The following is a 21,154-nucleotide window of genomic DNA, read 5'->3' on the forward strand; positions in this document are numbered from 1 at the left end:
TAAGGGAGATGTGTTTAATTGATAATAGGCAGCATGACCTGACACTTCCGCTGAAACCTCCACACCTCCCCTGCAGCTCAGCCATAAATCACACCGTGCCACACACACACACACACCCACTGATCACCTTGAACTTGAACAATTGCAGAGCTGGATACCAATGCAATTAAGGCAGTGACATTATTAATGCACTGGAATGGTCTGAGCAGAGGTTTGAAAGGCCATCTGGTACAGAGACATCAGTATCCACCAGCCTATGGACACAAACACCCATATGCATACACACTCAAACACACTGTCCCTTCTAACTAATAGGAGGTAACAATACTAATAGGAGGTAACTCTCTCTCTATCTTGAACTTGAATGTTGGTCACCCCCTGGATCGCCAAGCACTCTTTCGCTCAGACAACTTCTTGCTGTACACAGTTGATGTCACGGTTCGGCATGGCAAACCGTGGGGGGTGTGGAGAAGGAGGACCCAGGCGCGGTGCTCTATGTACAAGCAGTGCGTTTATTTACAGTGATGGAACTGATACACAACAATAATACATCCCCGTGTGCTCCCGACTTCCACTCCGTGTCTTCTCCCAGTGTTTGTGCCCATGTGCCTGCTCCCTAGTGCCAGTGCACTCTGTGTCTGCTGCCCTCTCATCCAGCAATCCTTCCTGGGAAAATAGAGGCAGTAGTTAGTACCCTCAGTTCACTTGGTAAGCTCACACTCACAAACAGACCAGCTCGGGTGTGGCCAGTCCGCCAGCAAGGCCACACCCACCAGGCCTGAAGGCGCCCGCAGAAACACATACACACACACACATACAAGCAGGGATAACGAGGGACAGCAATACAAAATATATATTATAATATTAGTCCATAACTGATCAGGGATCCTGGGTCGCTCAGACCCAGGACCCTGACAGTTGATCCTTTTGCTGACAAAACAGGTAGGTAAGGGGGCTGGTCAGTAAATAAAGTGATAGCAGCTGACCAGCCCCCCAAAACCGCCTCACCTCTGTTTTTGGTTTTGGGGGTCTGGCAGGATTCGATTGCCGCTGTCTTTCCTGTTTGAGGGTGCACCTGCCCATCCCCAAGTGGTACACCAAATACTGTACCTCCGTATGTCCAAAGCACACTTTTTGGGGGCAGCCAAGAGCCCCGCTTGCCTCAGAGACTCCTGCATCATGGCCATCATCTGTACATGCGCCGACCAGGTGTCATTGTCTTTGATAATGTCATAAATTAATCACCATGGTAGAGGTGAAAAAGTTGGCATCACAACTTCTTCACTTCTGCATAACAGCCAGAGCTTCCTTCCTTCAGCCCAAGGCCAGGATAGAGAGGCTGAGTGAATACTGTGCGCACTTTGTGAAGCAGAGTCATGGTGTCAGAGATGCTGTGAAACGAGCATGCATGTGCGGTTGCAGCACCCTGTACATGAGAAAGTGGAAAGTGGCCTGGCTCTGAACAAGCAGAGCTGAAAATGAATTGGCAAAAGCCATACAAGATGTAGAAGGTCATTTTTTCCTTAGACTCTGGAGACTAGTTAATTTGCCAGTATCCCTTGGTCAAATCTAGTGTTGTGAAAAAAGAGCAGTGCCCAATCAGTCCCGGAGCTCGTCAATTCAGGGCATAGGATAAGCATTAAACTGTGTGTAGGCCGCACAGAACCATATAGACCCATTCGTAGGATATTCGTAAATTTCACCATGAATACATTTTAACTCCACAATTCTCCGGGCTGAACCAGGGTCTGAGCTCCTTCACCATCCCTCACCAAGTCTCGATGCACATACGAGGAAAAAAAAAAAACTGCCTGCAAACTCAGCAACTGGATAGTCATATGGAAAAAGAAGTTTTCATGAGTGTAAATAATCCTTTGAGATCTTATTTCAAAGGTTGCAATAGCTTAGTCAGAACATAAATTAATTTGTTGTACAAACTTAAAGTCACATTACCAAATCATCTTTACTCATGTTTTAGATAAAGCATATCATCTTCCATGAATTTATCCATTTGTAATTTTTATAACAACTCATTCAACTTTTCATAAACTATAGTCTTAAGTTTCATCATACTGGTGTTCCATGGTCAGTATGGGCAGATAATTATGAATAATTTATGGCAGTTGACAATAATTTTGTGACTGATTCAGGTATTTACATTTAATGGAAAAAGGTCAAAGCATGTCCTGTGACTGTTGGTGTGACGCTGTAAAATCTATTTTTATCATTTGATATAAGTCTTTACACATTACATTATATATGATTATATATTGTGTTTAAATGCCATTGTACATCTAAGGTCTATTTTTGCAAACCATGGTATTTTGGAAGTCATTTGGAAGATAATGGCCCTCAGTTTTCATGACATCTCTTTGGCATTTTTGCAGTTACATATGGGTCATGGATCATATAGATTGAAGCATCTCACCAGCAGTCCAAGGTTTCCAAAGAGTATTGGTACTGGCTGTTCAAACTGTTAAAAAAGCCAGGGATTCCTATCTGGCTCTTCTTGACTATAGATCTATCCCCCTTCAGAGTGGTTACAGAACAGCTCAGCTCAGCTTTGCACCACAGTGCTAATACTTCCTTCTCTTCTGGATCCTACCTGGCCCGACATCATTATGTTCACTAAGGTAGAAAAGTTGAAGAGGATGTTAGATGCTAAGGAGTACAACAGGCATCACACTGGCATAGATGGTCTTCCTGTCGAATTTTACAGATCTTTTTGGTCGGTGATGGATGAGGATTTGCTGGAGGTTATCACGAATAGTCTGCATAGAGGCTTTCTGCCTCTGAGCTGTAGAAGAGTGGTCATTACTCTGCTACCAAAGAAGGGAGCTCTATGCAATTTGAAAAACTGGCGACCAGTCTCTTTTCTGTGTTCAGACTGTGAGATTCTTTCCAAAGCCTTGGGGACTAAACTTTGGGATATGATGGCTTCTGTCATTCATGGAGACCAAACAAGCAGACTAATAAGTGATAATATCACTTTAATTCAAGATATTTTGAAAATCTCTAGCTCTTTGGACATAGATATTGGTCTCATTTTTATAGACCAACAAAAAACTTTTGACCGGGTTAAACACCAATATTTGTGGTAAACTTTGAGTGCTTTTTGCTTTCAGCCCAGGTTTTAAAGCAATGATTCAGGTTCTGTACCATGACATTATGAGTGTACTGAAAATTAATGGAGTCTGTTAAGGGTTCAATATTGAGGAGGAGAGTAAAAACGACCAAGCTCTTCTGGACCATGGTTGTTTTTACTCTCCTCCTCAATATTCTTAAGTGGTCCATTCAATTTTCTAATGGGGATGAGGCATGGATATTCTTTGTCAGTGTGATGGCTGCAGTTTCAGCCACACAGTGGCAATATCAGTGTAGAGGCTTATACATAACACTGGATTCACATTTGTCTGTCTTTAAATATAGGAATTAATTTAAAGGACAGTGAATAACTGGTTTTGGTTTAGAATTAGTTTGTTATGTTAGTTTCAGTTAGGCTTTGTGTGTTTTTACCCCTTTTTGTGTTTTTGTGGGCTAATCAGCCACTATTTAAGTTTCCCCTTCATCTTGTTTAGTTAGGTCAGTGTCAGAGTTTTACCCCTGATACTGCTGGATAAAACAGAAACTCACTCAGGAACAAGGTCACACAGAGCTCAAGTTTTCACTCGCGAGGGGGAAGCAGCTGTCTCCAACCCACTTCAACTTGCTTTCCCCCTGCAGGTTGTTTTTATTGGTTATACACATGAATATTCATAAAGCTTGTTGCTGTATTACCTATGAGAAATTACTATAACTAGATACAAAGTGTGATTGTGCTGTGCAAGCGTGATTATACATTGTGTGTGGTTATATGATGGGAGTGCAGCTCTCCCAGATTGTTGTTGGTAGAATCTGTTCTTCTCAAGGCTGCTTGTTCCCCTTATCAAAGTCATGTACGTAGTCATATGCTTAGGTTACCGAGATAGCAAACAGAAGCATTCTAGCTTTCTAAATGGCAACCTACAATACATACATTAAACCTAACAGTCAGCTTGTTTGAGTTATCAGTATTGTTTTTTTGTCAACCTTGAGTAGAGTTCTGTTACTTTGACCTCTTTTATGGGCTCAAGATTTAGATTTTTTTGGTCTTTGGTCAGTGGGTTTTGGTCAGTGGTTGTTGATCAGTGGTCATGAGAATTTGCATAATTATGATGAAGGAACTGACCTCCCAGCCCATTGTCCCTTCAGTGGGCTGGTTTCAGTCATTATGCAAATGTACTCTTAATAAGATTGGGGAAACCTGCAGTCAGCTGAAGAAGTCACTTGGGTGAGTGACGAAACGTTTCTCTCACAAAACGCTATGTCCAGATGAACAGAATCAACTTTTGGAGATTTACTTTTCTGGATGATTGAGAATGCATCAAGACTTTATTCAAGTAATTAAATCGAATGTTTTCTTCTTGTTTATGGAATAATAAATCACCTCACACAGGAAAAGAATTTATGGAAAGACCAACACATAGGTGGGCTTTCACTGCCAAACTTGCACACGTATTATTGGGCGGCAAATCTTAATGCCATCCCTTTATGGCTAAAGGACTGGAATGATAAACTATCAAAACTTGGTACGACAGGGGCATTCACAGCATTGAAGATTTGTATATTATTGATACTGTCACAGCCTGGGGGATCAGCAGGGCGCTCATCAGCTGTTTCTCTCTCTCTCTCTCTCTCTCTCTCTCTCTCTCTCTCTCTCTCTCGCCTCCTCTCTTTCTCTCTCTTCCTGTATCTCGCCGGGGTTCACGCCCTCGGCCCACGCCCCTTGGAGGAGGAAGCACCTGAGGCTTATTAACGCAACCAGCATTTAAGCCAGACGATGACTGCTGTTCTTCACTTGATCATTGTGTTTGACTCGCGTTAGTGTCATCAAGTTGCCAGCTAAGTTTTCCCTTCGTGTTTCTGAGCATTGAACTACCGAACATTTCCCTGTGTACAGACTCCCAGGACTGTTTTCCCGTTTCCCGTGTGGTGAGTGTCGGAGAAAGAGAGCCTGATCATGTGTGTGGATTGTTGCAAGAAGAGCGAAAGTCTGTTTCCCTGGATTTCCCTGGAGCCCCATCACCCCACTTTTGTACATAGCACTATTTCTGCAGATTTGTGTATACGCTCGGTGAACTGTGTAAATAAATTGCTTGTGAAGCTTCCTAATTCAGAGTCCTGCATGTGAGTCCTCATGGCCTTCTCCACCTTCTCACCAAGCTCTTTCAGTTTTCAAGATGAGAAGCCTCCTCTTTCTCTCAACCAAACCTGTTAACGCAACACAACTTTTTTTTATACTCACTGTCTCACACACAATTGGTAAATAGTTTTGTCATTAACCTGGTATTAATATTGCTCATTATAGTTAGATTATTGTCTTGTTATGGTGACCTCAATTAACATCAGGTTTCATCCACACTCTGCAATGAGCAAACAACTTTAACAAGCTGTTTCCCCCACAGTTTGCAGAGGTTCAATTCTTCGTAAGAGGACACAGACATGCCCATCGCACAAATTGTTGATTCCAGTGGCTTGTAGTGAAGTTAGCTTCCAGACATGACAGCCAACTGTGGCCACAGATGGCAGCAGTCTACAGGATGGAGGCAACTGTAGGACATCCTTTGTGTGGCAGAACACTGTTTGAACAGGAACTGTAAACAAAAACAGCGGATCATACTGGAAACCACTACTAAGGTCTTACTGAAACTTAGCATGTTATTCATTTATAATTCCTAATTTTATATCTCTTGGAGATATATCCTTTATATATTTATAAATGCACCATGCGGCTTAGAGTGAAACAGCATTTTGGTACACTGTATACTGCAGGGGTCTCAAACTCGCGGCCCGCGGGCCATTTGCGGCCCACGTCACCTCTACTTGCGGCCCGCATATTGATGTGAAGAAATAGTTGTAAAAAAATATTATATGAAAAATTATTTAATATGAAGGCAGAGTGTTACAAGCACAGCCCTTTAAGACTGTAGCCTTTTTAAATGCACATAGACACTAAGGGTTTTCGGGAGGAGCCGGGCTGCTCTCTGAGAGGAAGCAGGAACCATGCTCTCCTGTGTTTTAAATGCACTTTGGAACAGCACACAGCAACACTACATATGAGCGGGCGTAGGGAGGTTTGGGGTCTTCACTCACCCCGGTTCTGTTAGCCGTCAGATTGGGGTCTGGGATGCGGGGCCTCCCTGCTACTGCAGATAAGGAGGTGGTCCGCTTGCCTCCACCCCAGAGAGAAGGGTTACATCTCCTGGGTCTAGGTGCGGCTTGCCCCTCTGGGGGCGAGGGTACCTGGACCCGGGATATAGAGTATGATTGGGGAGTGCGACTGTCTGTGCAGTGTCTATTTGTGTCTGTCTACACGTTGGGTGAGTGCCGAGTATTTGGTTGTGTATATGGGGGTGGGAACGCACGTTTGTGTCCGCGTGCGCCTGTTTGTCTGTGTCTATAAGTCAGGTTGGGTCTTAGACTCAACCTCTCTGGGTACATCGCAGGCCCTCCAAAGTACGGAGGCCTATCTCCCCTCACCACACTCCCTGCGGTTCCCCCCCCCCCCCTTTGGTGGTCCTCCTCGGGTCCTTGTACTCTGGGGCCTCTGGATATCTGGGGCCTGGATCTCCTCCATACCTGCTTAATGCCCTGGGGGACGGGGCTATGGCTCCCCACACTCCCTAGCAGATCGCTACATGGAGAAACCTTTGGAATACAAGCATGCTGATCCACGCAGGTGTACACACAGGTGTACACACGGGTGTTCACAGACGCGACTACACCTTTCTTGGCTGCTGCCTCAAAGCACATTGTGCACTGTCGATCTTGCGTGCTGCACAATATCGTTTATTTTCAGTATCTACTGTTATCTACTGCTAGCTAGTTTATTGTGATGGTGCTGTGTTTATTATGCTGCTCTTTTTTTGTTTGCTTTCTCTTCTGTTTTTTTTTCTCCATACAGGTGATCCAGGTGTTTTGTTTGTTTTTCTTTCTTTCTTCCCCCCTTTCTCACCGTCTCTTCTCCCCTCTGTCATGGTGCTGGGTCGTTGGCCCAGTGTTTTGTGTTTTATGATTATGTCCTTCTGTTCTAGTTATTCTGTGTCCTCCCCCCTTGTGTCCGGTTTAGGTTCTAGATTTCCTGTTTTGTTCTGAAAGTCTGTGTCTGTTGTCATTGTGTTCAGATTGTCTCCTCCGGACCTCATGTGTATTGGGTTCAGCTGTTCTTCCCTCCTGTGTGTGATTACCCGATTACCTTGTGTGTGTATATTTAGTGGGTGTCGGTCTGTGTTCATTGTCGGCTCGTCTGCGTTCATCTGTGTATCTCTGCGTTTTTGGTATCCTCCGTCAGTCTGCATCTCTCTGCTTTTCACCCCGTGCCCTGAGGATTTCTAGTTGCTCTTTAGTTTTCCCAGTTTAGGTTTCCGTTAGTATGTCTCATGATTCGTTGCCTGTTCCTGCCACTGTCACCTGTAAATAAACCCTCACTCATATCATCAGTCGGCTGCCTGCATTTTGGGTCCTCCTTTCATTCCACAACACGACTGCTGCCCCAGCCGTGACAGTACGAGCCGACCAAACATGGACCCAGCATTATCCGCACCTTCCCAGGAGTTTCGGGAGGAAGTGATTGACTCTGTTTCGAGGTTGGTTAACCTGTGGCTTGAACGTGAGGGAGAGGAATTTCACCGCGCTGTAGAAGCCAGGCTACAGCAGCTAATTTCTGCTCACCCCTGGCTACTGGACTCTCTTCACCCGCTTGCACAGGACTTCCTTCTGAAAGAACTGCACCTTCGACCTCCAGCCGCTACTGCTTCCCGACCCAGCCCGGTGGTGAATGTTTTGCACTGCCCGCCGGGCAATCTGCGGCCCGGCCCGCCGGATGTGGAATTACCCGGCCGGTCGGAGCTATCCCCGAGAAGGAAGCGACGTTCACGCCGCCGACGCCCATCGCCACAGCCGGGTCCCGAGACTTCTGAGTTGCTGTGGTGAGTGGAAAAGACACTCTGTCTGTTTCGCCAGACCTTGTGACTGCTTATACCGGGGCTGTGTTTTTTGAGTCAGCTGCCCAGCCGTCACCTCCATCACATTCAGCCTCACAATCCATAGCCCAGTCAATAGCTCAGTTGGTAGACGACTCATCAGCCTTATCATCAGCTCAGCCACCTATTCAGCCATCATCTTCACCAACTCCTCCGGTACAGCAAGCAATGACAGTTCAGCCCATAAAGGACAGGTCAACAACTTCCTACCCAAAAAAGTCTGCAGCTCCAAACTCTCATGTGAACCTTTCAGTCTCCCCTCCGTTCTCTCTTCTCCTCCTGCTCATGGCAAAGCAAAACAAAGCAAAGCATTCCCCCTTCGCATCCTAACCTTGGTCCCGTCTTTGTCTCAGTGTCAGGTCACATTTCAGTCACACATTCAGTCATTCACTCAAGATATTTGCCGACAGTGGAGACTAATAATCAAATTCTCCACCCTCAGCAACATGAGCTCATTCATTTGTTTTATTTTGTTTTGTTTTTTGTTTTTGGAAAAGAGTTCTTTATTATCTTACAACCTGATCAGATCCACACAGATGGCCTTCTCCTCAGCCAGTTGTAATCTGGAAAAGGTCATCTTAAATTTGTTCTCCCAAAACTTTTACAGCGCTGTTAATTCAATCTTGCAGGCCTGCTTAGAACAAAAATGAGAAAAAGAGAGCTGATTATTAGCTCATCAAAACACAAAACATAATCACCTGCCACGATTTCCCTAAGTGCACTGTTACAATTATAAAGGCCCATTATAGACATGTCCATGTTTAATAAAACTCCCTCTATTGAAATAAGAAAACAAGCCAAACCTAACTGACAGAATCAACCCATCAATAAAACAACAACCCCAAAAATCTTAATCAGAGAAAACTTTTGCTTACTAATCTAACAAAATGTTGGCCTCAGGTTCTTCAGCATCCTGACACTCTGAGGTCAACTGACATAATTTCACCTGCTAAATACACAGAAAATCTTGTTAAAAGCCACACAGTTTTGCACAACATTAACATTAATTCCCATTAAGCCCTTTCTAAAAACATTATAACAATCGATCATCACTAAATTCTAAATTTCTTTTCCAAATCTGGAATACTGCACTTAGTCACAGACCTGACCACTTTATTTAATTATCCTGTATTTTACCATTATATATTTTACCAAGCAATTCTTCTCATTCACAGACATGTTGTCAGGCTCAGGAGGGACTCGGAGGCAGACCGTCACTTAAGTTCGTGATTTATTTACACACACAGACACCAGGTGCGAATATATACGGGTGAGGGGGCACAGGAAGAGGGTCTCCGGGGAACACAGGCACGGGAAGAAGAGGGCTAGGTACAAAATCCACTGAAGCTCAGGTAGCTCGGACTCCGGCTTTAGCTCACCAACGGCGGTCCTCAGGCTGGCGAGAATTCTGGCACAGAGAGGAAAGGCAGGTAAGTAGTGGCACGACAGAAACTCGAAAAACGGCTCAGATAGGTGATGACACTGACGAGTGTTACACAATAATCCAGCGAGGAAGCACTCTCAGCAGCCGCCTTAAGAAGTGGGTGAGATGATTGCTTGCAGGTGTCCGAGCCAGGGGCTGGAGCCGTCACGACTCCGCCCCGGTAGAGAGCAGTGCGCGGGAGGGGAGAGAGAGAGATGCAGCACAACAAAAACACTTGTAGCCATACAGAGTCAGCCGAGAAGGCACAGGGTCATGACACATGTTTCTTTCACAGCCAGAAAGGAAGCTTCAGTTCTTTTTTTTTTTTGTCGCCACACATTCAGCTAATTTTCATACTCTCTCCTCTCATAAGAAGTTGCCTTGACAAGAGAAATGCATATTTAAAACATTACCACATAATTAAATTATTATTTTATTTTCTTTCTAGAGTAATAACTTGTTTTGCTCAATTGGCACAAAAGCACTTCTAATTCACTATTCTAAAACTACTTTACACTTCCAATCACTGGTTTATCCTTTTTCCTTTTCACAAAAATCCCTCTATTTTCATGGAACTCCCTGAGTTATTCCTCAACTTCAAACTTAAGTGTGTTAAATCTCCACCATTTAGCATTTATGTCATGTATTCGCATTCATGAATGTAAGCATGTCTTCATTGCATGTATGTATTTGTATTCAGATTAATATTGAGTGTAAGCTGGTCTTCATTGCCTTGATGTGTTTTTATAATCAGGTTTAATTCATGCATCTTTGCACTGAGCTGTGGATTCAAACTGTCTCACTTCTGATTCTCTCCAAAAATAATTTCACATGTAACAATTTGTATATGTGTCTTTTCTATTCAATTGTTCAATTCAATAATTGTTAGTTTATTTATTTCTTTATCTCTCTCTCTCTCTTTTTTTTATTTTTTTTATTTTTTACCTCTCTGTTGTGATGTTCTGGACATTTCTAAACCTCCATGAGTTCAGTCTCAATCTTCAATCCAATTTCCCACATGCTTTCACTGCATCATGTCTCGGTTCACCTCTCACTGATCATCGTCCCTGTTCTCACAGTTTTCTGTGTGGCCTCGCAGATCAACACAGGCCCAAATCAGCTGTTTCCTCTCTCCATTCCTTCTCTCTTGATCTTTTCAGTCTTTTCTTGGAGGATATCTCCCAGCATGGCAAATATGAAACTCAGTATCCAGTACTGTCCAGTGCTTTTGCACAGTCATCCCACTGTTCAACTTCCCAGCTTGTAATTCAGAGTGCATGTTCCATCAAGTGTTTCCTTACATGCTGCTGCTGGAGTCTTCAGTGTTATAGGTCAGTTGCACTGTCTTTTTGCCTGCTGTTAATTCTTCGAGTACACGGTGTTCTGTCTGTCTTCTGTCTTCATCAGGAGACTGACTGTCCTTTAAGCTTCTTCTCAGGATGAGGACAGAATGAGAGGTGAAGCTGTCAAATCTTTAAGCCAAAGCCTGGCCTGTTTTCGTCCCAATTTTGTTAATCTATCATTTTGCCGCTGTACTCACGTTTTCAAGTTGAGAAGAGTCCACCTGTATTGACACACTAAAACATTTATTTAATATCATTTTCATTACCATTTCTTAACACTACCTAGATTTTTAACACGTCTCTCTCTCTCTGATTGCACACTCCACATATCAGCCAGTTTCCTTTTATGGGCATGCAAGCTTGTTCACTTCCTGCCAGACACACACACACACACACACACACACACACACACACACACACACACACACACTCTTCTCTTCAGTAAATTTTCATCTACAACCTAACCGAACTCTTATTTTATATTTACAGTCTATAGACCCTATGTAACTCTGCTACGTGTTAATATAAAAAGAATGGACCCTCAGTACACACACACATGCACACACTTTTTTTTTTTCTTTTTTTTTTTTGCCTGTCCCGTTTGGCTCTTTTGCCATCAGAATTGTTGTCTAAAGGCAAAGAAAGATGCCCAACGGATTTACTTTACCAAATTGACCATCCCAGCCTTGCCATAATGGTCCATTTGATTCACCTTTTATTGTTTATTTTATTTTCACTTACTGAACATGGGACAGACTTGACTGGGGGAAAGAAGGGGAGAAAGAAAGAGGGAAAGAGAAACAGCTGAGAAGAGGGACGGGGGAGAAGGGCAAAAACCAAAAACCAACAGAATGAGCAGAAAAAGAAAAAAAAGAAGAAAAACAGAAAAAAAAATGCATATATCAATCACCTGGGTCACCTGCTGAGAAAGAAAAAAGAAAACAAGCAAACAGAACAAGAGTAATAGAATAAACAACATCACAATGATATATGGGAATATGACAGTAAATACTAAATATTAAACATTATTGTGCAGCACATAAGATCAACAGAACCCAGTGTGCTTTGAGGTAGGAGCCAAAAAGTGTGTAGTTTGTGGGTGTGATCACCCGTGTGTACACCTGTGAGCATGGACGCGCTTGTTTTTAAAAGGTTCCTTCATGTAATGATCTGCTAGAGGGTGTGGGGGGGCCACAGCCCCGTCCTCCAGGGCATGAAGCAGGTATGGAGGAGATCAAAACTCCAGACATCCAGAGGCCCCCAGAACATAAGAGACCAAGGAAGACCAACAGAGGGGCAGCCGCGCCACTGTCCCAGAAAGAGCTGAGGAGAGTCCCAGATGAGGGCTCACTCAGCAGCCGCGGAGCAGAAGCCAGGGGGAGTTGCAGTGACGCGCCCGTGAGCTCCGCCGGCAGCCAGCCGTGCCTGAGTGACCGAGCCCCAGGCCGAGAGGCCGGGGGCACCCCACCTCCGAAGTGGCCCGAGCGAGCCCCAGGCTCCAGGCCCCGATAAGCGGCCGCCAAGGAGTGAGCCGGTGTGTACCTGGACGCCCATCCCCGGACACAAAGAACCACCAACGCACCGACATCTGAGGGATTCCGCCACTGGCGGGGGAAGTGGTGGTAGGGGGAGATAGGCCTCCATACCTTGGAGGGCCTAAGATGTCCCCAGAGAGGTGGCGCCTGACACCCAACCTGACATATAGACACAGACATACAGGCACACACATATACAAACATCCATTCCCACCCTCATGCTCTCATATACACTTACTCCACACTCAACCAACGTGGAGACAGACATAAAGAGACGCTGTACACACGATCACACTCCCCAAGCGTACTCTACAAACCGGGTCTAGGTACCTTTGCCCCTGGAGGGGGGGGAACTGCACCCAGACCCAGGTGGTGTTACCCTTTTCCCTGCGGTGGGGGGAGGCAGACCGCCCCGACTCCGCAGCAGCAGGGAGGCCCCACACTCCAGACCGCAGTCGGACGGCCAACTCCTCCTCCTAGCCCCCCCGCTCCAGCAGGTCGCAGAGAATGGGGGTGAGAGAAGACTCCGAACCTCCCTCCACCCGCTCATTGTAATGTTGATGCATGTGTGTTCTAAGGTGCATTTAAAACCCAGGAGGGCATGGAGCTACCTGCCAGAGAGCAGCAGGTAAGCGCATGGTCCCTCCTGCTGGCCCTCAATGTCTACGTGTATTTAACATTGAGAGGTGGGCAACGACGCCAGGGGTGGGGTGTACACCCTGATGGTACTTTGGATTCCGTGTACACATGCACACACTTAAATATACTCAGCTCTTTGCATTTGCAAGCATTCACATCAAAATCTTCAATGTGCTTATCAGAGCTCTTTTGGCACAAATCCTGAGGACAATTAACAGTTTTTCCACACATATCACCATTCTTTCAGCTCAGTTTTGTAGCATCATTCACACAATACTTTCATCAGCATTTTGCACACTTCCCTGAGCTTCCTTAAAAGATAATCGTCTCACACACACACACACACATACCACACCCTTTTCTCTCAAAACAATGTGCACCTTTAATCATTCATCCAAATAACAATTTTACACTTCATTTATACATTCACACATTTATAAAGACACCGACTGCCAAGATAAATAATTTTCCTTTCCAAATCACAACTTCACATCATCTTCCTTTAGTACTAGTCATCCTACCATTTTGACTTAATTTAAAAGCCTCTAAGCCCAGGTTTGCCCACCTTGCTGGTCAATACACCCTTCTCTGTCCGGGACAAAGGGGCCAGATTTCTAAGTCCTATGTTAATTTAAAAGCGCTCCCCGCAGCTTGACCAATAACTCCACTTAACTAGCGTCCAGTATTTAACTGCAGCCTGAAGCTTTACTTAAAGTTTTACCGGTCAATCCACGTTGAAGTGGTCACGCCTGAAGCCCCGCTTCTTCAACCAAACAGCGCACTAAAGTGGTCCCTGACCACTGACAATTAACCAAGGTCCCAAGTCTTGGCAGTGTGGTCAACTGAGATACCGGAGCGAAGGGGGAGGTTCTCACCTCTGAACTTGTGTGCACTCCTGGGGGTCACACCGCCGTCCTAGATTAATTTAAATAACTTTAAAAACATTACTGGGGACTCCAACACCCAGTTTACTGATGTCCAGGCCCAGCCTTCTGACCAAAAGGGACTCCTACCCTGAAACCAATGTCCAATTACCTACTCTCTAATCTCTTTTCACTTGGCTGAAAAGATTACACTCAACACATCAACTTTAAACTTTACTTTATCATTAACAACAATAAGCTTTTATCAAATATTCCTAGACTTTACTTTACTTCACTCAAAATTACCATGGACATGTCACCCGAAATCTACTTAACAGATTTTATAATTGACTTTAATTTCGCCACTACTGAGCCAATTTGACGGTGACGATCATCAACTCGGTGAACAGATAATTTAGATTTCATCCAATATGCACAATTTTGCTTTTACTTTGAACAGGCTTGTGCCTACCTTTAAATCTTTTTAGACTGGTCTGTTGTCCGCCTCATATCAGATTGTACCTTAAGCTCCGAATTAGTCCTCTCAGCCGCAAAAGAATCCGGGTCACTGCACCAATTATTCAATTCAGTTCTTTGCATTCTTTTGGTGGCAAAGAAAAACATGGCTCAAAGTGGTCTAACTCAAAAAATGATCTTTAATTTTACATTTCCAAAAAAGGAGACTGAGCACACACAGCTCTGAAGCAGCAGCAGCCTGCCTGATGTACATATATACTTCCTCTAGACGTCACGCACACTTTAAGTTTCGATCCAACACTTAGTTTCACTTTCTTTCTGCACCTCATATGCTCTGCAAAAGCATGCAGTTTCCTGTCAGTACGTTTTGGCTCAGACTCTAGTCAGAGCTGGCCCTTTTAGACTACATTAAAAACAAGTAACAATATGCACTAAATAAGCACTAACAATATATTAATTTCGTGACAGCGTGAGGGAGGGAGAAAAAGGAAAGTGAAAAGTACAGGTGCTACCGAGCAGAAACGGGAGATGGAAGCATGTAAATATAAAAATAACCACTGCAGCCAAAAAGAGTGCCTGACGAGCCCAGTAAGCTATTAAGACTCGACTTTACACTGTGTTCGTGTTTTCCTGCGAAACAAAAAAGTTCTGCTGCAGCAGCCTTTCAAAGCCTCTTTCTGTCTCTCGCTTGCAACGTAGACAGTAAAGCTAGTTCCCGGCTACGAGCCCGACACGGAACCCAAAGTAATAGCCAGAGGTCTCCTTACCACGGTTCGGAGCCGCGGACCTGGCCGAGGTAAGAAGAGAGTGCAAACATGTTGAGGCCTGTGTTAGTTCAGTGAGAGATTTATTTGGAAAGAAAACAATTTTCACTTGCAGTCGAAAACTAATGTGTACACTTATGCCTGCATTTTTATTTTGTTAAATACAAACAAAATTGTAGCAAAAGTGCTGCCACGTGTCTGGCCAGAAAGAGCTGTTTATTTGGTAGTTCAATGAAACTACTGTACTATACTGTACTATACTGCTGAGTGACTGTCTTCTGGTCAAATACATTTCATTGCAATGTTGACCCTGCGCTAACTTGCGTATGACAAATGAAACTGAAACTGAAAGGCTTCAGATAGTTAAGAGTGAGAAAAAAATTGCATTCATGTTTGCAATTTTGTCTTGTTACACAATATTTGGAATTAAATTTTTTAAAAAAAACCCACTACGTTTTAAGAAATATTAGTGGGTGTTTTCGTTTTTGTTTTTTTGTACTACTTGGACACTAAAGTGGCCCTCCAATGAGATGACGGTGCCAGAAGTGGCCCGCGGCTCATTTGAGTTTGAGACCCCTGGTATACTGTGTAGACCACTGTACTGATAGTAAAGCTCTTGAATCTTTAATCTTGAATCTTATAAGCATCAGGGTTTCTGGAGCTCTGGCATTAGGCTTTTCACTCTGCCTCACATTTTGACTCCAAACCAACTCTGACATCACTGACTGTGAGGTGGGGGCAATAAATCCAGCTGTGGCTGTCAAGCCTATAGTGTTATTTTACCCTAAAAAACTTTTTTTGCTATTTGACATTGTTCTCAAGCTCTCATTATGTCAAGCTTATCTGAGAAGCTTATCTAGTTTTAGCTATCGTCTTTTTATCTTGGTTCTAAAATGTAGTTTGTGGTTCTTTGTAAAGCTGTTCTGGTTTTTTATTCTTTGTATATTGTTGTTATTTTAGTTTTTATGTATTTCCCTTTCCATTTCTGCTGACAGTGTCAGCCAGATCATGACTATGAACCCTGTGTGAAGCAGTTGTTTCTCCCGCTCTATAATACCCAAATGGTACTTTAAGGACAATAACCACCTGGCGAAATTCTATTTTAATTAGACCCTAAATAGAACTTTTTTTTCTCATGCCAAAAGCACCGCTTGATCTCTGATATTCCAAAATAATCCCCCTGTAGTCATTTTTTACTGTTAATGCCATTGTTTTAGTTTTAGCCTTTATCTAAGCTGAAGTCTTTCAATGTCTTGAGGACCATCAAAATGTATATGAATGTGGTTGGTGTGATGGAAAATTTGTCTTTCCAGTCATCTAACCTCTGTCAATTATTGGTATGTAATTTGAACTGTCTTGTACAAAAATGTATTTGCAAAGATGGGAAAACAACTGACTCTAAGTTGTGTTGATGGCCACAGCACAGTTCATGATCAGGCTGGTGCTCACATGATGTTGAGAATTTAACTCCCAACTGCTGAACAGACAAAGATTGTATCCACACAAAGGGTATAAAGGAACTGCTATGATTGTGCTTTTTGCTGAAACCCTACTTGGTTCAAGTATGTGGATGACACCTGGGTGAAAATCAAATCTGGACATATCAAGGGATGAACCAACACATCAAGTTCACCAGAGAGGATAAGAAAAATTACAGGTTAGGCTTCTTAGACTGTGAGACTTTCATCAGTAATGGGGAACAGTTAAAAGTCAATGTGTACCCTAAACCAATACATACGGATCAGTTTTTAAGGTTTGACTCTCAGAGCAAACACCATCACCAGACATACAGTGGCCAGCAGAAGAACGTCATATCATGGAGGCCCTGAGTAAATGTGGTTATCCCAGTGAGACATTTGTCAAAGCTGGGAAGGCACCTAAAGAAAGCTCCAGGCGATCCAGGAGAGAAAGACAACTGCTGTCTAAGCGAAAACCCTTAGTGATCCTTTATGTGTCAGGATTATCGAAACAGTTGAGAAACATTATCTCTAAACACCGCGTCTCTGTGGCTTTTAAACCTCAACACAAGCTGTGCCAAAAAGTGGTGCACCCCAAGGTTCGAATCCCCTGACACGAACAGAGTAATACAGTGTACGCTGTCAAGAGCCAAGAGGATCGCCATGATTTATACATTGTGAAAACCAAACAACCGCTGCCTAAGTGGATTGTACAACAGGAGAGATAGACAGTGGACACTCTTTCAATGATGAGGATGTACACATCCTGAACAGGAAGAAAGTGAGGAGTCAAGGAGGCCATATACATGAAAAAGGAAAAGACCTTCTTTGAATTGAGGTGGACAGATCTTGTAATGCTGTGATTGCAACCATTCCCCAACTCTCTGAGAATAGTACTCATGGCCATTGTCACTGATCAGTGATGAATGATCAATATCATTGTCTTTGATCTGTGGTTGTTGGGGCGACCGTGGCTCAGGGGGTTGGGAAGCGTATCTGTAACCGGAAGGTTGCCGGTTCGATCCCTGGGCTCTCTGTCCTGGTCATTGTGTCCTTGGGCAAGACACTTCACCTACCACCTACTGGTGTTGGCCAGAGGGGCCGATGGCGCGATATGGCAGCCTCGCTTCTGTCAGTCTGCCCCAGGGCAGCTGTGGCTACAACCGTAGCTTGCCTCCACCAGTGCGTGAATGCGAGAGTGAATGAATAGTGGCATTGTAAAGCACTTTGGGTGCCTTGAAAAGCGCTATATAAATCCAATCCATTATTATTATTATTAATGGTCTATACCATATTGATGATGAAGAAACTGACCTCAAAGCTCATTTTTTGCCAGTGGCGCTAGATTGAGTTATTATGCAAAATGTACTTTTTATAAGAATGGGGAAACGTGCAGTCAGCTGAGACTGAAGAAGTCATTTGGATGAGTGACGAAATGTTTCTCTCACTGAAAATACTACGTCCAGACGAACAGAATCAGCATTTTGGGATTTTCTTACCTGGATGATTGAGCATGCATTAATACATTATTACACAATGTAATAAAATTGTTGTGTAACGCTTCTCAAAGTTTTAGCTATAAAACATCTTGTTTAATTTGCATTTATTTATACCTTATTTTGCTGGAATAGGCAGCCAGTCTGTCTATGATGACATCATACACACTGTGTGAGGAGTTGTCGTTATAGGAGTATAATTATACAAATATTGGTGTCGGGACAACAAACACCTAACAAAACTATGACCACTAAGCCCTAAACAGTCTTTTCAATGGCAAAAATGTATTTTTAAAACACAGCTATTGTTACATTTCTTACATTACATTTTATTATTGTTGTATATAGATAATTATATAAAATGAGTAATAAAAGCTTAAGCCTGCTTATACATCTGTCTTATTTTCATTACTTGTCATTTCCAGTTAATGTTAACATAATTTTGGAAAACCTTTAAATTTGGATAGAAAGTTATTTTTATGGTATGACCTATTTCTGTAGGCCCCTTTAAAAATAAAATACATGGTAATATGGTACTTATGAAACCAGTATAACAGTGGTAAATGATAATAGCAACAGACAGAGAGACAATACTAAAGTTAACATTTGTCCCGATTCGTGATTGAGGTGAGAGACAAACGACCACAAGTCCAAGTGCGTCAAAACAATGATTTTATGTGGAGGAAATACACCATCACAATCCTCAGCATGAATCCCCCAAAGAAAGCTTACTCAGAATGTTTTATGTATTATTATGCCCCTTCATGCGTCAAAGCAGATACATAACATGCATAAACTACTATAACCACAACCTTTGACACATTCAAAAAGAGCATTTTCTCCGTCTTGACGCCAGGTGCTTCCTGTTGATCTTCTTACTCTCGCTTATCTCTGGAACATCAGAACCACATCCTACAAAAAACTGTCACTTATGCAGGCACAAAATGCAGTTACAAGCAAAATATGAGTCTATATACTATGTGTGTGTGTGCAGGTAAACTGTGTGTGTCTCGCACTGAGGTCGAGACACCTCAGTGCACTCTGTCTCATGTCTCACCTCGCCAACTAAAGCTTATAACCTCTTACTAGACAGAAAGCCAACTCCTCTGTAACTGAAACTATATGTGTAATATATTGAATAAATGTTTTAATCAAATGCCGCTACTCAAAGCTTAATAAAAAGGATATAAACGAATAAAAAGGATATGAATGAATAAACATGATATTAAAATGATATAATCCCCACACATTCTTTAATCACACTGAGCCAAAAGCTGGATAAAGTCTATGTAAAAAGTATTAGAACCTTTAAAAAAGTACTTCATGAAATTTTACTGGCAATTTCCTTCTCGGAAGTGGCATATAATATAAATAATCAAATAAAAATAAGAAATAATAAAATACATTGCCGCAACACTATCATACTTTAATGACATTTTCTATATTTCCTCATTTGTGACAAGGTCAAAATTTTCATTTTCAGATTTCAGAATTTATTGATTTCAATTGTTAGTAGAGTGGATTTCCTTATCTTTTTAAAACATGTTTGCTTCACTAGTGTCATGCTTAAAAATCTGCAGAGTGATAATAAGTTTAACAGCATTTCTAAACCAAGAGTAAAAAAGGGCATACATCAGTGGGTTTAGACACGAGTTAATGTAAAACACAATGATCAGAAAAAATGTAGATGAGTCATTGATCACATTTACTTCAATAAGAGAGTAACAGTAAAACGGAAGGTAACATGCGAGAAACACAACTACAAGAACTCCAAGGTTCCTGGCTGCTTTCAGTTCAGATTTGTTTGCTTGATTGCTTGAACGCTGAAGTGTGACAGCTGTAACATGAGAGCGCATGGAACGAGCTTGAGACACAGCCACCACAAACACTCTCATATAAAGAACTATGATAACAGATACTGGAAAAATAAAAGATAACACAAGATCAATAAACCTTGCAATATCATTAATGACAAACACACACTCTCCATAACAGGAATTATACCTGGCCGGCTTAATTAGAACATCCTTTGTTAAAAGACTGCCGTAGAAGGTTGAACAAAACCAACACAAACAAACACAGAGTTTGACTCTTGCCACGGTAATTCTGGTGGGGTAATGAAGAGGGTGACAAATAGCTACATAGCGGTCAACTGAAATGAGAACTATGTTCCAAGTTGAAGCACAGAAAAGACCGGCTGTCAGATAAGTATAAACAGAACACATAAGATCACCAAGTACCCAGCAGGCCGTGTTTCTAATTATTTCTAGTGGCAGCATAAGGAGACCAGTGAGAAAGTCTGAGACAGCCAGAGAAAGGAGGAGGATGTTAGTGGGTGTGTGAAGCTGCCTAAGGAGAGAGAAAAAAAGAATATATTACACATTAATAATGTAAAAATGTCTTCACTAATTCCATTGGTTTTTAAGACTTAAACTACAATTTCAGCTGAGAAGTTAATTTCTGCCTGAAGTAAGAGACTGAGATGATGACGAGAAGGTTTAGAGCAGCAGTGAGCAGAGAGATGCAGCACAGCACAGTGTTCAGCAGCACAGCTTTGGACCAGTGAAATGTTGGCTTCCTGCAGGAGCTGTTGAGGAGTTGTGGAAAACAAAGCTCGGCTTCTTTCTGCATCTCCAAAATCATACAGCTGCAGCTCTCTGATCAGAGCTTCTTGTCACATAGGGGATTTATCTCGCCACACCTCCACACCCCCTTCACCTCTCCTTCTTCTCTTCCCTACCAACAGAACCTCATACACAATCAACAGATTGTGGTTCTGTTTTATTGTGTCCTCCAGCAACGTACTGATCACTTTCAGTCGTCAAGAACTGAATGACAGTGGCCTCAGCCTGAACGCACACTTTACAGCATCCCACCCGAGACTGCAAGATGATCAAGCACTCTGTGGGTTATTTTTGGGCACAGGAAGCAATGCAGATGATAAAAGAAACACTGCAAAATCTCCAGTGTTAAATTGACACTAGAAAGTGTCTATAGTTGTCCACTCTTTTGAGTGTTAAATTAACACTTTTGACAGTATTAGATTTCTAATAGTAACCTAGTCAGTATTAAAGATTAACAATGACTAACATTAGCA

At 42.8% G+C, this 21,154-nt stretch overlaps 1 protein-coding gene and 1 long non-coding RNA gene across 2 annotated transcripts; both read right to left on the reverse strand.

The window, feature by feature from the left end:
• Positions 1–9,273: 9,273 nt before the first annotated feature.
• On the reverse strand, positions 9,274–10,099 carry LOC309691538. Its single transcript, XR_014272047.1, has 2 exons — positions 9,548–10,099; positions 9,274–9,468 (listed from the first exon to the last, which is right to left on the reverse strand). It is a non-coding gene; the product is annotated as an uncharacterized lncRNA (long non-coding RNA).
• Positions 10,100–19,592: 9,493 nt separating this feature from the next.
• On the reverse strand, positions 19,593–20,688 carry LOC309691197 (trace amine-associated receptor 13c-like; the record flags this gene model as incomplete). The annotated part of the gene is made up of 2 exons (XM_082508792.1): positions 19,593–20,406; positions 20,522–20,688. 2 exons carry the CDS (start codon positions 20,686–20,688, stop codon positions 19,593–19,595), a joined length of 981 nt encoding a protein of 326 aa, XP_082364918.1.
• Between the last annotated feature and the right edge of the window lie 466 nt (positions 20,689–21,154).

Source organism: Aulonocara stuartgranti (assembly GCF_965226115.1).
Source record: "Aulonocara stuartgranti genome assembly, chromosome: 16".
Classification (NCBI taxonomy): domain Eukaryota; kingdom Metazoa; phylum Chordata; class Actinopteri; order Cichliformes; family Cichlidae; genus Aulonocara; species Aulonocara stuartgranti.